Below are 20410 nucleotides of genomic sequence, written 5' to 3' on the forward strand. Positions count from 1 at the left end.
TTCCAGTCAAAACCTGCCTTACGTGGCCTCTGATTTGCTGGGTTCCTGGCTGGGAGTCGCAGCCCAGCGGCCTGGAGGCGCGCAGGGCGCAGGGCGCGGCGTCCCCGGGGCCGGCGGCTGGGGCCGGCCTTGCCGCCGCGCGACCCGGGCCTGGCGGCATCGCGCTTCGCAGGGGCCCCCCTTGGGGTGGGGAAGGGGAAGGATGCGCGGGCGAATGTCGTCCTTCCCGCGTCGGCCCACTCGTGGCAGCCGAGTGTGGCGCGGGCTTGGCGGACAAAGGGGCCGTGGCCGGAGCGCGGCTGTCCGGGCCCGGAGGGGACGCGGCCGCAGGTGACCCGCAGCCCTGTCCCCTCCGACGGGGGCCGCCCCCCACCCCCACCCCCAGGCGGGCGGCGCGGGCGGCGGGAGCCGGAGCTTCGCGGCCTGGCCGCCCTACTTCCCCGAGCGGGGGACGGCGGTGGGGACGCGGGCCCGCCCGGGCTTTGCGGCCGGGCCGCGTCTCGGCCGCCCCGACGCCGGCCTCCGGGCCCCGACGCTCCTGGGCCGATTGGGCTGACGACGCGCCCCGGCTGCTCGCCGCCCGCGCCCCCTCCTCCCCGACCGGCCGCGCCGAGGGGAAGGCGGCCCGCGCCCGGGGCGGGGTCCCGAGGGGCGCCGCGGCCCCGCCGCGCTCGCCGCCTTTGTCTGGAGGACACACGCGGGCTTGCTCGCAGCGCGGCGGGCGGAGGGGCCACGGGCGCGTCCCGCTGCCGGCGCCCGCGAGCCCTCGCGGGGCCCGCAGCCCCGGCGCTGCCCGGCCGACCTGCCCGGCGGCGCTGGGCCCGGGCGGCCTGCCGCGGGGGTGCGTCCTCGCGCGGCGCGTGCGGCCGGCGGGGCGCCCGGAGGGCCCGCGACCCTCGGCGTCCCTGAGACCTGGGCTGCCCGGGCCGGGAGCGCGGGGCGGGCGCCGCGGCGAGGGTGGGAGAGGGCCGGCGGGGCCCCCGGTCGGGCGGCTGGGGAGGGAGCCCGGCGCGCGGCTTCCAGAGAAGGCCCGCGAGGCGCCCTGGCCGCGGCCGGGAGTGTTTCTGCGCTCGCCGGGGAGCCTCCTGGCATCATTTCTGCCTTCTTCCATGCCAGCGCTTGAAAGTCAGGCCTTTAAGCCACGCGTCGAGGAAGGTGTTTGAGTTACACGTATGCAGAGAAAGTTATGTCTGCAGGAGCTGCCCAGGAGTTGTTCCAAAGCTGTGTTTGAGCGGAAGGGCCCAAGTCTCGCTCATGAAGCTTTTAGAACCACTTATGTGACCTGTCGTACTCTCAGCACATTTGCTTTCGGCATCTTACATCCAGTTTAAGAAAAACCAACTCCTGCCACCTGAGCCCTGGGAGGCTGGGCCCTCCTGATTCCGAAGGGAGCGCTACTCGTTCCTTCGTGCTTTGCACGTTTGATTTGTACCTTTTTAGCAACAAGGAAAACTGTGCTGTAGTAAAATATCCTAAGAAAAACTCCTTGATATTTCAGCAAATAGCACAATCTGAAATGAGCCTGGGACAGCAGGCAGGACCCAGCGGGGGAGCTTGGCTGTCTTGGAGGTCAGCCTCGGTAGAAAGCTTTAGGAGAGTAAGTATTTTTGTCCCGTGTGTGGCAGTGGTCACCCCTTAGCAGTTTCCACCATGAGCAGGTAAATGTCAGCATGCCGCATTTGCCGTGTAGTACGCATGGTGGGTGCTGTTCTCCGGGATTATGTAGGTGGCAGGCCCTTTCCACCAGACTGCATGCACACAAGCACGCATTTTACCATTTATCAGGCCACGCAGTTTGTGTCATTCATAATCGACGCTTGCAGGCACATAAGGCTCAGTTGTGCTGGTGGTGGCCCGCGAGCCCTTGGCTGTTTCCTGCGGGGTCAGAAACAGGGTCAGGGAACAAGACTGGCTCACAGCCGTGTGACTCCCCTGAACTCTGAAAGGTGGAAGAGGGACCCAGGACCTTTTCCCTCCCGCCCTGCTCCCTTTGGAGGGTCTTGGTGTCTAAGGTGGAGGCCATTCGTTTTGTTAATGGTGCAAAACCCCAGAGAGGCCCCAACCCTGTGCCGCTCTGGGCCGCCTGGCCTGGCTGCCCAGGAGGCATCCCTGGTGGCTCCAGGCCCTGACACCCTTAGCAGGGTTGTCCCCTGCTGTTAGTGGCCATTGGAGTGACCGTGTCTTTCTACCCCCACCCCACTTCTTGGAGCTTCTGGAGAGGGACCTCTTTTGCTTCGGGGCCCACCGGTCCTGCCTGGTTTCTCAACGCCATCTCTTTGGACTCCTGTCGACTCATTTTGTAGAGCCGTTCGTGAAGCCATTAGCCTTTCCTACCCGGTCATAAACAAATGTCGCTTTAGGGGCAAGATTGATGGTGGCCATGTAATAAAGCTGGCCGGGCGGGACAGAATCTGATCCTGCGCGAGCAGTTCTTTAGCAGGGCAGGGAGCTTTGCGGGAGGCAGAGAGAAAAGGGACCAAGAGACTGTCAGAGACTGTTCACCCCAGGAGCTGTGGGGGACGGCGCGCAGAGGGCCGGGAGGCTCCCAGCCGCACAGCCTGACTGATTCAGGCAGTGGCCGCGGTGGAAAAAGCCCACTGACTGTGCTGGGGGCCTAAACGCCAGTTCAACTCCCCAGCCCCACCCCCTCCCCTTTTCTGAAAGTTCCTATTTCAATTTATAAGGAGGCCAAGAGTTTCCTAGCAAAGAGCTTTTCATTCATGGCATTCTCGGTGGCACCTAGGGACAGTCTTCCTTTGCTGTGTGGGCCCCGTATCCGTAGCTGGAACTTTGTTCCGCGTCCCCCTTTTTGAGTGTGACTCCATCATGAGCACTAAGTTCTGCGTGTCTCTGCCCTCCTGTCCTCCCTCTCTGTTCTCTCCTTCTCCCGCCCTCTTCCTCCCAGGCCCCCACAGAAGGTCTTAGGGCCTGAAGCCCCTCCCGGACGTCCCGAGTCAGCCTGGGCCACCTCCCGGGGGCGCGCACACCCACTGTGCAGCAGGCCTGGGCCAGATGTGGCTACCCGAGCCTGAGCTCAGGCTCTGGGACAAACAGGGCCACACGGAGCAGGACTGGCAGGTTCCAGGTCCGAGTCTGGTTGGGAAAGCGGCGATCCTTAATCCCAGGAATTCCAGCTCAAAAACCCATTCAGGAGAATGGAATCCCCTTCTCCACGACCTTCTCCACGGGATTAGGAGTGGAAAATTGAGCAAAATGGACCATGTCCGCCTTATTGGAAACCAAAATATGGGGTAGGGAGCAAAAGGGCAACCTGAGACCTTTGCTGTGCCCTTTCCCATCTTACCCTGGCTCCAAAGAAGCCCTCTGCTTCACATTATTTTGTTGTTGTTGACTTGATTTTTTCCCTCACTGATTTCAAATTTGCAGCATATTGAGCGTATTACAGGGGATGCCGTAGGATCTGGGATTTCCTTGCCTATAGGCCCAGGCGTCTTCAGACAGGACAGCAGGGTGGATGGAGCTCCCAGAGGAGACACAGGACACGGGAGGCCGGGATGCCTGGTCCTGAGAGGGAGCCTGGCATTCCTTCCTGCTCAAAGCGGTCAGCCGGTGACCCTGCGAGACCCAGGGTGCTTCCCCAGGCCTCCTGCTCTTCAGAAGGCACCTCCCTCGCTTCTCCAGAGAGCATCTTCTCTCTGATCCGCCTTTAGGCTCCTCCAAGCCACTGCGTGTCCCCTTCCCCTAGCCCAACCTCAGGTCACTCCCAGGCCGGACACTGGGTGGGCTGCTCCTTTGCCCGTGAAGTCAGCACAGTGTGGTGCTACTTGGGTGGCGCTGGGAGTGCAGTTTGCGAACCCAGGGAGTGAGCATCCGGCAGGCAGCCAGAGGCCAGCGGTGGGGGCCTCTCCGCGGAGCTAGGTGGTGGGACCCCAGGCATGGCCTAGGGAGCAGAGGAGGCCCTCTCCAGCGGCGCCCCCGGAACTCAGAACTGGAGGTTGGGGAATGACGGGGATTCTGTAGGGCTCTGGGGACACTTTAGATCAGAGATGAGGGAGAGAGAAGACAGATACCTTCCCTCCCCCATCACCTACTCCTGGGAAAAGGCAGGAAAACCAACACATTTAGCGCCATTAACTCTTAAGGCCTCTGCATTTCCTTCAGCATAAAAGCAGGTCACTGGGCCCAGAGGCTGTGCGGCTGTGCCGGGTCTCCTTAGTGGCTACAGATGTGCAAACCGGACAGGAGTGGGGACCACGTGTTTAGGCGGCAATCGGATTCTTTAAAAATCTGCGAATGGAGGGAAAAACGAGACCTCTATCCTCGAGTCCAGCGAGGTTGACGTCCCTGGCAGCGCCCAGGTCCCTGAGGCCGCACGGACCCAGTGCGCCCGGTGCGCGCAGGCCCGGTCGGAGCCGCCAGGCGGCTTTCCATGCGGTGGTCTCCGGGAGGATTTTTATCGTCACCCCGCAGGACACACGGGGACAGTGGTCAGGCCTCGCAGCTGGCCGTTTGGGTCCCGGAGAGAGAAGGCGGAGGGGCCCCACCGCGGCTCCCACGGCCCCGGGCTTGTCTGGGTGCCAGACACTCGCGGAGGGACCGCAGCCCTGGAGTCCCGCGGGGGCTTCCTGCGTGGAGCCCCGGGAAGTGCCGAGCAGTGGTGTCCGCAGCTCGGCTTTGCGGGCCGGTCCGCGGAGAGGGTCGGTGGGGCCGCGGCCTCGGGCGCCGTCGGGGAGCAGCGGGCGACAGGAAGGCCTCGCCTGATGGCCCTTGCCTGGCGGCTTCTTGGCGGTAAACAGCCCGACTCCGGCCGAGGTCCTGCCCCCTTCCAGATGGACACTCCCGCGCCCGGGCCTCCGCTCCAGCTCCAGGCGGGCCTCCGGGCCGGGCCAGGGCCTCCCGTCGGAGCGGCCTCGCCAGAACCCCCGCTGCAGCCGCCTCCCCCGGCTCCCCCACCGCGGCTGGGAGTTCGGGGCCGGGGCCTCGGCCTCCTGAGCGTCGTCCCCTCGCGCGCCCCGGGCGCCCCGGCGCCTGGGCGAGGCCGGGGCCGAAAGGCGCAGCCCCTTCTCCTTCTTTACCGCAGTCCTGCGTCGCGTCCTTGGCCCCCGCGGCGGCCGGGCTGGGGGCGCGGGGACACGTGCGCGGGGTCCCGCCGCCGGGCTGGGGGGGGGCGCCTCAGCGGCGCATGCGCGCGCTACGGTCGCCTCCCGGGAACCAGGACCCTCGGTGCGGCCGCCGCTCGGGGGCCGGAGGTGGCGGAGCCCGGGCCCCGCATCCGCGTCCGGGCTCCTGCGCGCAGTGGCTTGCGCGCCGCGCGCCCCGCTCCCCGCATCCAGAGTTCAAAGGGGGCGGCCGAGAGCGGGACGTCCGCTGCCTGCGACCCCTGACCCTGGAGGAAGGGCGGGAGCCGGGGTCTGGGGTCAGGCCGCGGTCGTGGGCCTCCCAGCAGGGCGCTCCGTAGGAGGAAAAGGCGAGGGAGGCTGGGGGCCCTGCGGCGGCGCTCGGGAGGGGGCCCGGGATGGCCTGCGGGCCGGTGGGGCGCCGGTGGCCTCGCGGGCCGGGACCGCGACCGCAGTGGCTGGAGGGGCCGTCGCGGGCTCCGCTGGGTGGCACAGCCCCCGGGTGTGCGCGGGCAGCCTGGCCTCGGGGCAGCGGCAGCAGCGCCTGACCCTGGGGCAGGGGACGCTGGGCGGCTGGGCACCGCCCAGGGCGGCTTTGCGGCCCAGCTGTTGCCGCTGTGCCTGAAAAATTAAAACCTCCCACTTTTGGAGAGGTCCTGTTGGCATGGTGGGGCGTGGAGATGTTTGAAAGACCCGTGTCCACACGTGATCTTCTGGTAAATCTTGCAGCTACCCGCGCCTCCCCCCCCCCACGTCATCCACGGACCCGGCAAGGCCGCGCGTGGGTTGTAGAAGACAGACGTGTGAACTTGGGCTTCCTGGCACATATCTTCAAACTGGGAATACCCGCCTGGAATGCACAGTACAAACAAGGTGCCTGGGGTGCTTTGAGGCTTTTTCTTGGGGCTTCAAAAGTTATTTGTAAACAGTGCACTTATGGCTCCTCTGAAAAGGAATTTTGAGGTGCTGCTGCCTGCAACGGAGCTTTAATGAGGTGGGGAAGGTCCCCAGCAGCAATCTGGGTGAGCAACCAGCCGGGCTTCTGTGCATTTCGGTGGCTGGTGCTGGAGCCTGCAGAGCAGCCTGCAGCAGTGTCCCTACTGGTTTCCTGGCTCAATCACGAACCTGGAATCCAGTTTCTGAAGGAGCCGTCTTGCGTGGAGGTTAACCTCAAAGCACTTTAGCCCCTTCCCTCCAAGGCGGGCAGTCTGCACTGCCCACGTTAGCCCCTAGGCAGCTGCAGAGGTGTGTGGTTTTCAGGGCTGGGCCCCACTCCCTCCTGATTCCTCCAGCAAAAGGCAGCCCACAGCCCACCCACCACAGGTGTGATGGGAGCTGCGCCCCCGGCTGTCCAGGTGCCCACCCCACGCGCCTCCCTGCTCATCTAGGCCACGAGCCTGGGGCTTGACTGCTTTGCTCTTATGCTTGAGTGTAAAGTTTAACTTTCTTAGTTTTTACTTAAAAAATCAAGGGGGAAGATATTTTTTCATATCTAAAATGAATAGTCAAACCTGGCAGAGCAGGGAGAATAGGGAAAAGAAGTTTGCTGAAACTGAAGTGAGATTTAAGGTAGATGAAACCCTTTAATAAGAATTGTCTTGAAGGATGCCCAAATGAAATTCACAGCACTGAAAGAAAGCACAGAAATACTCAACCAAATCTGTTCTCTTCTTCTCCTTTTAAGCACACACGGGCGGCCAGGAAGCCGCCTTACCCCCCACCCCCCACCCCCCATCGAAAGTGCAGGAATAGAGAAAAGGCTGCAACCAAAAATACTTCTGGTGTCCTTCAAACCCACTGCTCCAGGGCATCCTGAGAAGAAGAATTTAACACCAGGGCACCACTGGAGCCCCCTTAACCCCCCACGGGGACCCTTTCTGTCCTCTGAGGAGCCTTTGGGGTAACAAGCCCTGGAGCACTGGGGCCCGGGTGTGGGGTTGAGGTGGAGAGTCCGGGGGGGTCCGAGGAAGAGGAGGAGCGGTGCCTGTGCGGGTCAAGGCTGAGGGGAACGTGTGTGAATGTGTTTATTTGTGAGACTTGTGAGAGTGTGTTTGTGACAGTATGTGAGAAGGCACGTTTGTAGGTGTGTATTTGTAGGAGTGTTTGCATGTATGTGAGTCTGTGTGACTGTGAGTGTGTGTGTGTGTGTGTGTGTGTGTGCGCGCGCGCCCACCAGCCACTTAGTCCTGGAGGCCCAGCCTTCCAGGGACCATCTGTTTCCAATTAGCAGCATCCCGATTGGGAGAAGGCCCGTCCGGGGGCAGCTCCCGAGACCCGGGTGGGCCAGCTCAGGCCCCCAGTTCTGCTCCGTCGGAGCCCAGGCTGCCCCGGCCAGCACGCTGTCACAGCAACAGGGCAGCCACACAAAGAGCCCTCTTTCCTGCCACCAGCCGCTGGAGCCTGGGTCCTCCCCAGATCATAAACCTGCCCGTGAAGACATTCAGAAATAGTTCAGCCGCGCTCACACAAGCATGTGCAAAGGCTGGAATTCCATTTGCTGTAAAGTTTTATTTTATTTTCCTTGGAGCGGGAGTGAGGGGGAGAGGAGACTTGACCTAATTTGTTCTGGGGCAAAATATGGCGTTTCACGCAGAGGTTTCCACCTGGGCACAAACCCTTGCTTGATGGTGGGGATTCCACACGTGTGTGTCCACCTGCCCGAAGCTGGACAGCCGTGCCGTACACGGCGCAGGAGCACACGCGGTTAAGGCCAGGCCCTCAGTGATGCTCTCAGTGAGCCCGGATTTCTAATTAACTTGATGTAGTTCCGTGCACGCTCGCTGGCATATATTAGGCACTTAATACAAACTGGTTGAATGACTAAATCAAAGTTAGATTTAAAAAGTGATCTAGTACTGAGAAGAGGCTGGAAACAAGTAGTGTGTGTCAGGTTCTCGACCACAAGGAAAGGCATGGGCTCAGAGACCTCTGGGTAACCCAGGGGCCTGGCATGGAATGTTCCAGCAATATTTACCCTCCTTCAAGTTTCTTCTTCTAACCTCCCCCCTCCCTTTCTCAAGCCTTCTTTTGAGATGGTGGGAGCCCTGTGGGTTCTAATTATAGTCGCAGAAACCAGAGCTGGTGTGAATGCCGCCTTTCTGCAGGACCTGGGTTTCCAGATCGGCCGCATAGAGTAGCTTATTGTGACCCGGAGGGCCGAGGCGCAGGCGGACGCTGGGGCCAGGCCAGCTCCGGCCAGGCCGGGGGTCTCTCAGAAGGAAGGTGTTTCACCGCAAGGCATGGATTTGGGTGTTTTTGTTTGGGGGCCCTTAGGGCTGCTTTTATAACCTGGAGAAAACATCCACAAGGATTGTGTTAATGCTGGTTAAGAGAAAGGCCATTTTTAATAAGAAAAGAGAAAAACCACTTGAAAGCCCCACAATCTCAGCCGTCTAGCGACATAATTTCAAGTAAGGTGAATATGTGATTAAAATATCGTGATTTCCCAAACCGATCCGAGGAGGCCCTGGGCGAAAGGAAAGTGGGCGCGTCCGGAGCCCGTCCCGGCTGCTGCAAACCTCCGGCCCGGCTCCTCCGGGCCCGGCCCGGGCGCTCAGGCGTTGGGGTTGGTCCTCATGAGCTCCACGTCCGCGTCCACCATCTCCCTCACCAGCTCCTGGGGGGCGACGCGGGCGCGGGTGAGCCGGGAGCCCCCCGCCCCGCCCGCGCGCCCGGCCGCCGCGACCCCTCCCCGCCGGCCCGCGGACACACTCACATCAAAGGCGACCCGGGGCTTCCAGCGGAGCTTCTGCTTGGCTTTGGTGCAGTCTCCCTGCAGAAAGTCCTGCGGGGCGGGGACACAGGCTGGGTCGGGCGGCTGCTGCGGGGCCCGGCGCCCTCCCGCCCGCCGCCGCCGCCGCCGCAGAGCCCTCTTGGATGCGCGCTCCTCTGGGGAGTGGAGAGGGGGTGCGCCCTCCCTCCCCCTCCCCCTCCCCCCACGGTGGGCTTCCCCCGCTCCTCTGGCCCCCCGCCCCCCGCCCCCCTCACTCCATCCTCGCGCCCCCTCCAGCCCTCCCCACTCCGTGCCCGGCTCGGGTTCCCGCGCAGCCCCACGGCCCGCACACCCACGTGCGTGGGAAGAGGTCCGTCTCTCTCTCCGAGCAGCGCAGCTCCCTCCTTACTGACCAGGCACTGCCACCCTCAGCAGGTCTCTTCCTCAGAAATGCTGGTGTGGGTGCCCTCCCCTCTCCCCTCCCCCTCCCCCCAAGAAGCTGCCCCGCACTCGCACTCGGGCTCCTCTGCGCCACTACCCCCCCCCCCCCGCCCCCGTAGCCCCATCCCCGCCCCCACCCTGCTCCGACCGCGGCCCATTTGCTCATTCCTGAGTTTCTCATCCCAGCTGACATGGCCTTATCAAAATATAAAAACACATAAAAAAGGACGCGATGACTCCAGCAGTGGCCGCTGGGCCTCCCAGCTCGGGGAGGGAGCTGCGAACCGCCGGGGCCTCCTGGTTTCCCTCCATTTAAGAGACTTCCTGGGAAGGAAACCAGAGGAGCAACAAGTACTGCCTGCATCCCAGCCCGGGCTGCCCCACAGCGCCTGAGGACAGAGGGATGCGAGGAAGAGGGGTGGAAATTTCAGGATGATGCCACAAAGAAGGGGAGGAGAGAAGGAAGGAGGAAAGAAGGAAGGAAGAAAAAAGAGAGAAAAAGACTTTGAAATACACCATGTTGGGGGTAGGATGGACATTCAGCCTCCCCAGATACAAACGTGTTCCTTCGGGGGTACACAGGTCGGGAGCCCTCAAATGGAGGCAAGCGAAGCCTGCATGAACGCAGGCTGGACTCTGAACACCACACAGACCCCAGGAAGACACTCTCTTAGCCACACGGAGTATTAAGAGCAGCTCCCATGACAACAAGGAAAGTAACAGATACTCAAGCTGTACTTGAAAGGCAGCTGCCCCATGACCTCCCCAGGCTCTCGGAAGGTGGATTTGAGATGGGAAAGGCTCGGGGGGCGGGTAGGGCTGCTCGGGCAACTCTGGCCCACAGCCCGGCCCCGCTCACGTCTGCTAAGGCGTCTGGATCCACTTCTGCACCGTTTGCCTGAAATCTGCTCCAACACGGCGGGTCCAGCTGCTCTCCAAATCCACCACCCAGCCTCACATTTTAGGCTGGAATAAATCAAGCTCCCAAAGGCACTGCGTTTCACTGAAGGGCTGACTTCCTCTCCAGCATTAATAACAGTCAAACAAGTTATTTCTGCTGGCCTTAAAAGTCCATGTGCAGGGTCTTCAGGAAAAGTAAGATGCAAATATTACTAATTAGCAATTTAACACAGTGCTACATGGAGCTGGAAATACAAGTGGAAAAGCAAATGAATTCCCCTCTCCTTTCCCTAAGTAAACTTGTCCAGACCTCCACAATACTTCTGTGGGACTCTGGGAGTCACACAAAGATATGCATTCTTTCTCCCCAGAGGGAGCTGTGAAACGTGGAGTCAGGAAGCAACAGGGCCCCTCGGTTCCACAGCGGTCACGGTCACGGCTGCAAGGAGCAGGGCCGCGGTTCCATCCCTCACCTGCCCGTGAGGCCGCCGGCTCTGCAGAGGGTGTGAGCCGGGCTCTAAACTCCTGGTGAGCAGAACCCTAGGAGCCGGTACCATTTTGAACGGCCTCAGTAGGCTTGGAAAGGGCACTCTGCATTGTAACTCTGTTTCCTGTATTTTTCTACAAGCAGCTCCTAATCTAAAAACAAGTAGGGAACTACAATTAAGGAAAAAGAAAAATGGCTTTCAAAAGCTCAGAAACAGACGTTGCTACCGTGCGAGGATTTCATTGAAACCAGAGACGCACCAGTGAAGCTCCCCAATGCGGTTCTGAGCCCAACTCCTACATTCCAGCCCAGCAGCTCACTTTCCCCTTCTGCCAAGGCTCTGTCTCCCTGAAACTTAATTAGGCCGAGAGAGCTTGTGAAGGAAAAGGATGAGATTCCATGAGAACAAAACGGGGGCTCTGGAGCCAGCTGACATGGAGGCCAGCCCCTGGGCTGGAGCCCCAGTCAGCTTTTAGGGAAAGAAGACAGACATCCCAGCTTGTTTTCCACTTAACCCCCCTGAAGGGCTTTTGTTCTTCTCCCCAGTGCGTCCTTTAGGGAAAAGGTACAGAGTTTGGGCTGCAAGGTTTGGGGCACAGGGTGGGGTGCCTGTGGCCGCCTGCCTGGGGGAAGGGGGCTGGGCGCTGTGCTCTCCCAGGGCCCCTCCCAGCGCTTCCTGCCACATCTCGAAAACCCCCGCCACCAGGGTGTGATCAGCTGCCAGCGCGGTGAGGACGGAGTTCATCTGCTGTGCTCTTTTCTTCTCTCCTGACAGTCTGCTTCCTTCTTTATTTATAGGCTTAAAGCCTTAGTGTGACAACAGGGGCCAAAGCTGAACCAAAGTGATGATTTTATGTACAGTTTCCCAAAGGCACGTCGTGCCCTGGGTGGTCTGGACCTTCTCTCTAAAAGAGAGACCCTGAAGCTCCGGGAACGCTGGGAGGCACTGCTGCGTGACGGTGGCCGTGGCGCCCCGGAACTCTGGCGCCTGGTGTCCTCCCCGTTTCTGCGGCTGCTGCCCAGGTGAGCTCTGCGGTTTCAGCCTGTGATTCACGCTCGTCAGATTCAATCAGGGTGGCGGAGCAGCACCAGCGGGGAAGGCGCGGGTGTCCTTCACCGTCTGGGGACGCCGGGGCGCCCGCTGACTCGGGTGGCCGTTAGGGCTGGTCTGGCCGGGAACCATGAAGCCCGGGTGCCGGTGGTCAGAGTGGCAGAGAGCAGCAGGTAGGAAGGCGTGTTTTGCTGCAGTAATTTTTTCGGCTTCCCCGGCTTCTGTTCTTGCTGTAGGGAAGCGATAAAGGGCCCGACCCGGCCCTGGGAAAGTCATTAGGCCAGGTCCTGTGCCCACGGTAGGGAACACAAAACGCAGGGAGGCAGGGCCCATGCCGTGTCTTCCACTCTCACTGCAGGCCCTTTCCGCAGGTCTCCCGGCACCTTTCATCCCCATCGAGATAACGGCACACCTTTCATGCACCACCACTCTTACTCTCTTTTGGTCATTATTTAGCACATTAAATCCCTTTGATACCCACCTACTCTCCTGAAAATCACTGTGGGGAAACATGTTAAGCAGATTCTATCACAGTTCTTTACAAAGTTCATAATCTCATTTCTTTTTCTCCACTCTTTCACTGCGGTCACATCAGGAAAAATTTAATTTTTTTTTTTTTTACCATGCCATGCGGCTCGCAGATCTTAGTTCCCTGACCAGGGATGGAACCCACACCCTTGGCAATGAACGTGCAGAGTCTTAACCACCGGACCACCAGGGAATTCCCAGGAAAATGTTAATACTAATATTAACATTCATATTAACTTCAAGTGCTGTGTTTCCTCCACAGGCCTGCCTGTAAGTTTTGTGAAGAGCGCCTGTTTAGGTGGAGAAACGTCCTAAGGGTGCGCTCTTTTGGCAGGAGGTTGTGAAATTTCTAGAGTGCATATGGGAAGATCTGGACTCAAGTGCCATAAACCAGGCAAAGGGGCACAGACGGCCAAGCCGCCAGAGCTCTGCTTGAACATCTTCAGGGATCTGAGGCCTGGATTGTGAGCTCTAGTCCACACTCATCACTTTCCTTCCACTTTTCTTAAAAAAGCAAAACGGAGGAATAGCTGAGGCTCCCAGGGAATACAAGAATGCCAGTGAATGTGGTTCTTGATGTCACTTGATGCTAATGCCTTCCTCTTGGGGACATGCTCCTTTTTAGAAAGACAGAACTAAGGACACGACATCACAACAAGCTTAGTCAATGGGAAAACCTAAAGCTTCACCGACCGTCCCAGTCACGGCTGCAGCTGAGAGTCCGAAAGGACGCGCGAGACCAAACAACAAAGCCTGGACGTTCCCCCAGGAAGTCTGCAACAGAGCCCGTCTCCGTGCGGGCAGGTTAAACAATTCGTGCTCACATTCAGACCCTTTGACTTAAACCGTCCCAAAGAGGCAGCGAGCCCAGAGCAGGACGCAGGGCAGCGGCCCGAGCAGGGGTGCCCGGCGCGGCCCCTCCCCTTCGCCGGCCGCACAGCAGCGCTGGGGGAAGCTGAAGCCCGGCCTCTCCTCTAATGACAAGGGGTGATAAGAGACGAGAAGAAAACAGCGGCCGTCTGGTCTGCTCAGGAAGCGGTCGCAGAGGGGCTGTCCGTCAGCGGGGCCGAGTCCGGGAGAACAATGCTGGGCTCTCCCGCGGGGAGATCCAGGCCGTCAGCACCGGCTCCACCGGCCACCGACCGTGGAGATAAAGAGGCAGAGGGAGCAGAGCAGAGCAGAGCGAGTGGCCCGTCCCCGGCGGCCGGGAAGCAGGCAGGACAGGCACGCGTGTGCCCCGGGCGCTGGAACCTCCCGCGGTCATGCTGGCATCAGCGCTAGTGGCCGCGCACGTGAGCCTCCGGACGTGCTGTCCTGGCCCCAGGGGGGCGGGGTGGCGCCCGAGGGGGTCTCCAGGATGCTTCACCCCCCACCCCCGCTGATCCCATGTTCCAGGGCTGGGGACCCCTCACTTCCAGCTGGTAGACTTTGTCACTTGGAACCAGCAGCTACTAAGAGCCACCAAACCACGGGCAAGAAATGCATCCACCTCGAGCGCGCCCCAGACACAGGTGAAAAAAAAAAGCATCCACTTTATAAAGGGAGAATCGAATTAACGGCATTTATGGGGCAGCCTACATAGAGATGTCTTTTTTCAATTGTATTTTGAAAATATGGTTCGTAGAAAAAGACAAATGTAGTTAGGAAAAAGGGAAGAAACACACACACACAATTATACAGGGAAATACAGGACAAAACACACAAACCAATTTCCTCTTAAATAGAGCTTTAAAAATGCCCCGGAGAAAGTCCTTGCAGGCAGACACGCTCAGGAGGCGCAGAAGTGAGGACAGGTGCTCGCCCGCGCGCAGCGGACACGTGCCCGGCACCCAGGCCGGCTTCTGTCCCTGGGCGGCAGCCCCAGGCGCCCGGCACCGTCCCCAGGACAGAGGAGCAGGCCGCGGGGACGCCTCTGCGCCGGCCACCCCGTGGGCCCCCCGGGGCCTGTCCGGCTCACCCGGGCTCAGTCTGAGTGGACTGGGTGGAGGAAGACGCGTCTCGAAGCTGCCCCGGGAGCTCTGGGAGCTGTGGGCGCACAGGTGGCTGCGTCACGGGCTGTGCTAAAGAACAGAAGCCAGTAAGGTTTGGGGGTGCAGCCTCGCAGCACACACACGGTTGAGGCACCACCTCCCCGCCCCTGGCCGGCGCCTCTCGCTGAAGCGCAGAGCTCACTGCTCTGTTAGCTTCACTCCTAGATCCCAGGGGCTCCCGGGAGCACCGGCCCAGGGAGCGCACGACGGCGGCCTGAGGCTGGAGCCTCCGGATCCTGACGCCGGCCCGATGGTCACTCTGACCCGCTGACGTGGCCACGCAGGGAGGGTAATGAAAGGAAGATAAGATTGTCGGTGACCTCAGCATCCGAGGCTTCAAAGCCAGCATCATCTCTGTCGGAAATGACTGGTTACTGTTAATAACTGGATCTAGGGTGTAAAGATTACCCAGGCTGGGAGGAGGTGACACAACCCTGCGGAAAGGAGATAAAGCGCCTTTAAGTGGACTGATTAAAGAGGGTTGTGACACAATTGGCCGGTGGCCCTCTGGAGCACGAGGCCGGGCTGCCCTTCCTTCGGCACTTAGTACTTTCTACCCTCCGAGCCCTGCACGTATGTCAGCTCATTAAACCTCCAATCAAAATGCAACTCAAGAGATCTTATATCTCTTCAGGTGGCCTCTTTCCTAGGGATGAAAGCACCTGCACAGCACCTGTGGGGCGAAGGCCCGGCCCCGTGTTCGCTCACCTGCAGCCCGACGCCCCTCACCCGGGGAGGCCGACACTGGCCCCCGTGACCCCCGCGCGCACAAGGGGAAGACGGGTTCCTTTCCAGTTGTTAGACCTACTCGGCCCCTTAGAAACCCGCCCCCACCCTCACCCTGGCCTTTGAACCTTAGTACTAAAGAATGTTGTAAATGACATGGATGCTTCTATGATGTAAATGGGAAAGGTTTCCCTTTGGGGCTTTTCTCAACGTGTATAGCACAACAGGTCACTCGAATCCAAGAAACCCCACTTCGAGAATCCATCCTTCCTCCCTCCTCCCTTCCCCCCTCCCTCCTTCCCTTCCTCCTACCTTCCTTCCTTTTCCTCAACCAAAACAGAAATGACATGATGGTCATTCAAACATACATTCCAGTAACTTCTTAAGACATGCTAGGGTTAAGCAGGCCACTGACCACATCCAAATTCTTGCTTTCTGGTTGTTTCTCTGGGGAGTGTCATATTTGAGGAAAAATTAAGACAACTGCTATGACGTTTGTTAGTAAGGTTTTTGAGAGACATGGAGGAAGACGGGTATGAAGATGATCCTTTAGGTTTTCTGCGATTCTATTTGTCATTCATTTGGTTTCCTGTCCATAGTGGGTTAACCAGACTGCGGGGTAGCTACGCTACCCGGTTACCGGGTGTATTTTTTTTCCTACCCTCGTGAGAGGCAGAATCCCGTTCCTGAACACGGCTATAGAGACACTTCAACCAAACAACTGCACAGACGTCACAAGCCGTCCGGAAGCAGCACTCTCAGCGCTCAGGACGACAAGCCTCCCCAGGGAGCCCGGTGAGCAGCGTGCTTTACGGACAGTCACTCGAGGGGCAAAGACATCTCCAAAATAAAGACTAAACCGACACGTGAAACGTCAGTGCTCTGGTGCCGGGTGGAGAGACGGCCAGAGGAGAGGAACACGTATGGCCCAACCGGCACGAGGTTCTGGACCTGGCACGCTGGCCGCAGGTGTGGAAATGACAGCGCTGGTTACCAGGGAAGGGCGTTGACGGGGAAGGTGCTGTGGGACCTGGGGGGAGGGTGCCTTGCACCGAGGGCGTGTGCCGTACGTGAGGGTGTGCACCTGAGCACGTGTCAAAGCCGGTCGACTGCACGGCTCAGCGCTGCGTGGTTCCCGGCACACACGTTCCAGCTCGATGGCGAAAACTCCTTCGACGCCGACAACACAGACCCCACTGGCTTCATCTGCCGCTCAGCCACCAAGCTGTGTGGCTTCGGGGTAGTTCTCAGCGCTTCTGGGCCTCAGGTTCACATCTGTGACACAGGGAAGCACGGCCCACCAGGCAAGGCTGCCGAGAGGACTCACGACGGAAGAGCCGGCAGCGTTTCTAGTTCCTCGGGACCACAGGCTGCCTAGGGCTGCTCTCCTAGCCGAGGCCCCTCCGTTTCCTGTAGTAACCTTGAGGGTGAAAATGCAGCCTTTTAAAGTGGGTTTTCTTACAACTTTGCTTTTATCGTTGTGTCACCTTTAGCTTGCACCCTCACATCTTCTGTTTCTAGATCATCATTTTTTGCGTAATGGTGACAGACATGGTATTCTGTTTTTCCCCGCTTATCATAATCATTTCACACGCTCTGAACGATCGCCAAACCTTTACTGCCTTAGCCACTGGGGCAGCAGCAGTGGACAAGCAAGTCCTTGTCACGAGCTTCTGTTCCAGCAGGAGGGACAGTCAAGAGGACAGGAGGCGTGAATAAGCCCATCTCAGCCACAGGGAGTTCAGGGCAGAAGGCTGAGAGGAGCTGAGCTTGAAAACCAGTGGCAGGCCCTTCCTGAAACGGTGATGTTTATCAGAGATGTGATGCATGAGAAAAAGTGTCACGCGAGGCCCTGGGGCAGCAGGGACTTTCGGGGACGGAGGGAAGGCCACTGAGTCTGGACAGGGTGAGGAGGGGGTTGGAGCCCAGAGGAGCCTGGCAACACGCTGGCCCCTGGGGCGATTCCCATCACAGGGCCCAGGCCCTGCGCAGCAAAGCTGTGTTGTCACACGACTGTACTGGGTCGTCCCTGATGGTCCCTCAGAGGACCTGCAGCCCGTGGGCCACAGTGACACGCTGGCCGCCACGGCCGGGTGCAGTCTGAGAGGCTGATTTTCTGACACAGGTGTAACTTTTGAACGTACGTGTGGGCTTGGCATCTACCTCTGTTTCACAAGGGTGGGTGAGCTGTTTTTGCCTGGAACGTTCCAGCTCTCACACAACCCCCTTCCCTCCTAAAGATCTGCACTCTTTGTAGTGCTCGGGTCACTCAGCCTGGAAACACCTGGCCGCTCCTGAAGGGATGAGGGCCGGACGCCCGCCCTCGAGAGGCAGGCCCGTGCCCAGCGGGGCCCCCCGGGGCGGAGGCGCCCACCGGGTGTGCGGGAAGGGCCGACCCGCTTCTGGTCCAGCAAGGCCACCACGGGCCTCCGGAGGGGTGCCTGCCCTTCACCTCCTCCTGCGAGAGCGGGTGCGGCCAGCGTGGGGCACAGCCCCGAGCTCCCCTGCCATGGCCCTTCTTCCACCCCATGAGCTCTCGAGACGATGGGACAGGGCACCGAAACCTGCTTGAGTGGGTTTTTTTTTTTAACGAAATTCTGTGTGTGCGTGCATGTGTGTGCGTGTGTGCATGTGTGCGCATGTGCGTGTGTGCATGTGTGTGCGCGTGCGTGTGCATGTGTGCGTGTGTGTGCGGTGTAAAGGTCCGCACACCTGCAGGGAAAGAGCCTGCTTTACTTTAAGCTTTGTGGACCTTTCTAGCCCCCGACAGTGTCCAGAGTCTGGCTTCGCTCGAGCCAGGGAGGCTGTGAGCACGGGCTCAGCTGGGTGGCTCCGACCTCACCAAGGGCGCCGGCGGACTGAGAGCAGCTGGAGACCAGGGAGACCGGGGACAGTGGCCACACAGGTGGCGGGAGACGGTGGCGGCCAGGACCAGGGGTAGAGGTGAGGATGCAGGGCTGAGTGACCTTGGTCCCGCTTTGGGGGAAGAGTGGACAGAGGACTTACCGGGGGTCGGAGGTGGGGCGGGGAGAGAATTCACAGGGAACTCCCAGCACTGCTTTCAGAGACGTCGTGTGAACTGACAGCGCTACCAGCACAGTACGAGAGGGACATTTTATCACAACCCCTCTGACATTAGATATTGTCTCCTTTTCAAGGAAACCTCTCATTTTCATGATGATGAAACGGAGACTCTTCTAAAAGACTGCCTTTGCAGAATCACCTGCAGTCTCTTCGGTCACCCCGTGGAGCACACGGTCCTGTTCTGAATCTTGGTTCAGTGCCAGACCTCCTGCAGAGGAAGTCTGGCTAACCCCGTGTGAGGGGGGGCCCCCGGCTCCGTCCTGCCCCCACAGCGGGCAGCCCGGCCGCGCCTGAGGCCGAGCAGGAAGGGGTTAAGCCAGCCGCGTCCACGGCACCCACGGCACGTCCCCTGCAGCCCGCGCTGCGGCAGGAGGAAGCGCAGGGGGCCTTTCACATGACATCATAAAAGCCTGATTTATCACCAGCCACCAAACATCTAGAAAATCATAACATCCTTTCAGGAAAACGCAGTGGAAAATAATCAGGCTGACTTTGATGGACGCTTTGGTGGGGACTCCAAGCGCGAGAGGCCGCCCAGCAGCCGTCGGCAGGTGACGCGTTTGTGGGCAGGGCAGCCGACGCCGTGGAGGCCGGGGTCCAGGCCGTGCCCTGCCCACGGCTGAGCGTGGCTCTCGCGTCCGCAGATGAAACAAGAGCTAGGGTCACAGCCGGCCAGCTCGCCTGAGATAACACTTCAGTGAATGGGAACGTCTGCTGGGAGTGACAGCTGGACCCAGCCTGAGGAGCCACTGGTCACAGACACAGGGCACCGCCCCAGGTCATGTGACTCGCACCTGCTCCTTTCCAGGCGTGGCTCCTCATTCCGCGACCAGTTTCCAGAGCGTGTGCCCTGTCTAGGATGGGCCAGCATCCTTAGTAAGCAAAGGGCCAAGAGACCATGGAAGAGACACTCGGGAGCATCCCAGGAAGTGAAGGGCTGGCCGCCTCCTGCCACGAGGAGTCAGTCCCAGGGCTGACGGTGCTGGGAAGGGAGCCGGCTTCAGACAGTCCCCGGGAGGGCACACGGGACGTCGGGCCGCCGGTCCAATACAGCCGGCTCGCCCTGGGCTCCAGCTTCCCTGGGGCTGCAAAGGGGACACGCGGGGTACTGTGTCGCTTCGGACCACTGCGCGCACGTGTGGGCACGGACCCTGGTGCCCCGAGCCCCGCCCCCCAGCCTCTGCACACAGTGTGCCCTCCTCCATCACAGCAGGACCTCCCACGGTCAGCTTAGGCCTGGAGAGTCCCATTCTGCAGATGAGGAAACTGAGTCTTAGCGAGTAACCTGCCCCAAGTCACAAAGTTAGTGAGTGGGGGGTGGGGCGAGCTTCAAACTCTGGCTGCGTTGCTCCTAAACCCTTGATCTTAACCCCAAATCGCGTGACAGCGCCCCGTGGGCAGAAACTGGATCTCGGCCACTGGCAGGGACCAGCCGCGTGCGGGGTGCTTCCTGGACGCAGGCGCCCCCGCCCAGGTCCCCCTCGCGGCTCTGCTCTTCTCCGACAGGGTCCCTGCGGCCCACCCCGCGGTCGGCACCGCCGCTGCCGTCTGCCCCCAGGCGTGGGCACCAGGACGGCCGACAAGCGCCGGGTTCGGGGGTCAGGAGTGTTTGAAGCCGAGGTCAGCACGTGCCCGCCAACAGACAGGCCCGCCCCCCTTTCCCGCGGCGCTGTGACCGCCCCCCCGCGCCGCCCGGGGTTAAAGTCGCACAGCTGTGGCTCCCTCTTCTGCCCGCTTCCTTCTTCCCCAGAACCTCGCGCTCGGGTCCGCCCTTCTCAGCGTCCAGGCCACGCTCACGTGTGTGACGACAGCCCCCCTCACAGACCCGCCCTGCCCTGCTCCAGGGCCCCCGCTTCCCGGGGAGCTACTCAGTCCCCCAGGCAGAAATCCCCACTGCTGGCCAAGCCATCGCTCCTTAGAAGACCCCGCTGGCCATCCCCCTCACCCCCGTCCCCCAAGGACGCGCCCCCCCCGGGGCACCCCATCCCGAGTGCCGCATCCCGGGAGCGCGGGGGTTGGGTACCTGTGGTGCCCCCCTCCCCCACCCCAGGGAAGGCGCTCTGTCTGGTCTGTTCTGACCCCAGCACGGCCTGGCGCGGGTGCTGCCTAAGGGAGGTTTACGGAACGTGACCGGACTCCGTGCTTTAAGCCGTCTCCCCTGATTTGATGAGAATGGGCCTGGAGTTCCGTCATGTGGGCGATGGTTCGCGGTAGTCTCTCTTTTCACGATTTCCCTGGATTATTCTTTAGAAGTGACAACATAAGCAGTGTGGTTATTCCAAGGGGAAGAGGATCAGAGAGAGTTGTTTTAGGTGGAATTTCATGTCTCTAAGGTATCCGCATATTTCAGCGTCCACCCCGACCAGAAGAAAA

At 60.3% G+C, this 20410-nt stretch overlaps 1 protein-coding gene across 3 annotated transcripts in view; it reads right to left on the bottom strand.

Annotated features, from left to right (window-relative positions):
* Positions 1 to 8396: 8396 nt before the first annotated feature.
* Positions 8397 to 20410, bottom strand: part of GMDS (GDP-mannose 4,6-dehydratase) — a 454717-nt gene continuing 442703 nt past the window's right edge. For all 3 annotated transcript variants that reach the window (XM_057698406.1, XM_057698405.1, XM_057698407.1), the window contains 2 exons: positions 8794 to 8862; positions 8397 to 8694 (listed from right to left, as the gene is read on the bottom strand). In XM_057698406.1, coding sequence (XP_057554389.1) covers positions 8632 to 8694; positions 8794 to 8862 — 132 coding nt within the window. In that variant the 3' untranslated portion in view covers positions 8397 to 8631. The remainder of the gene's footprint in view (positions 8695 to 8793; positions 8863 to 20410) is intronic.

This window comes from Hippopotamus amphibius, chromosome 11 (genome assembly GCF_030028045.1).
Source record: "Hippopotamus amphibius kiboko isolate mHipAmp2 chromosome 11, mHipAmp2.hap2, whole genome shotgun sequence".
In the NCBI taxonomy this organism is placed as follows: Eukaryota; Metazoa; Chordata; class Mammalia; order Artiodactyla; family Hippopotamidae; genus Hippopotamus; species Hippopotamus amphibius.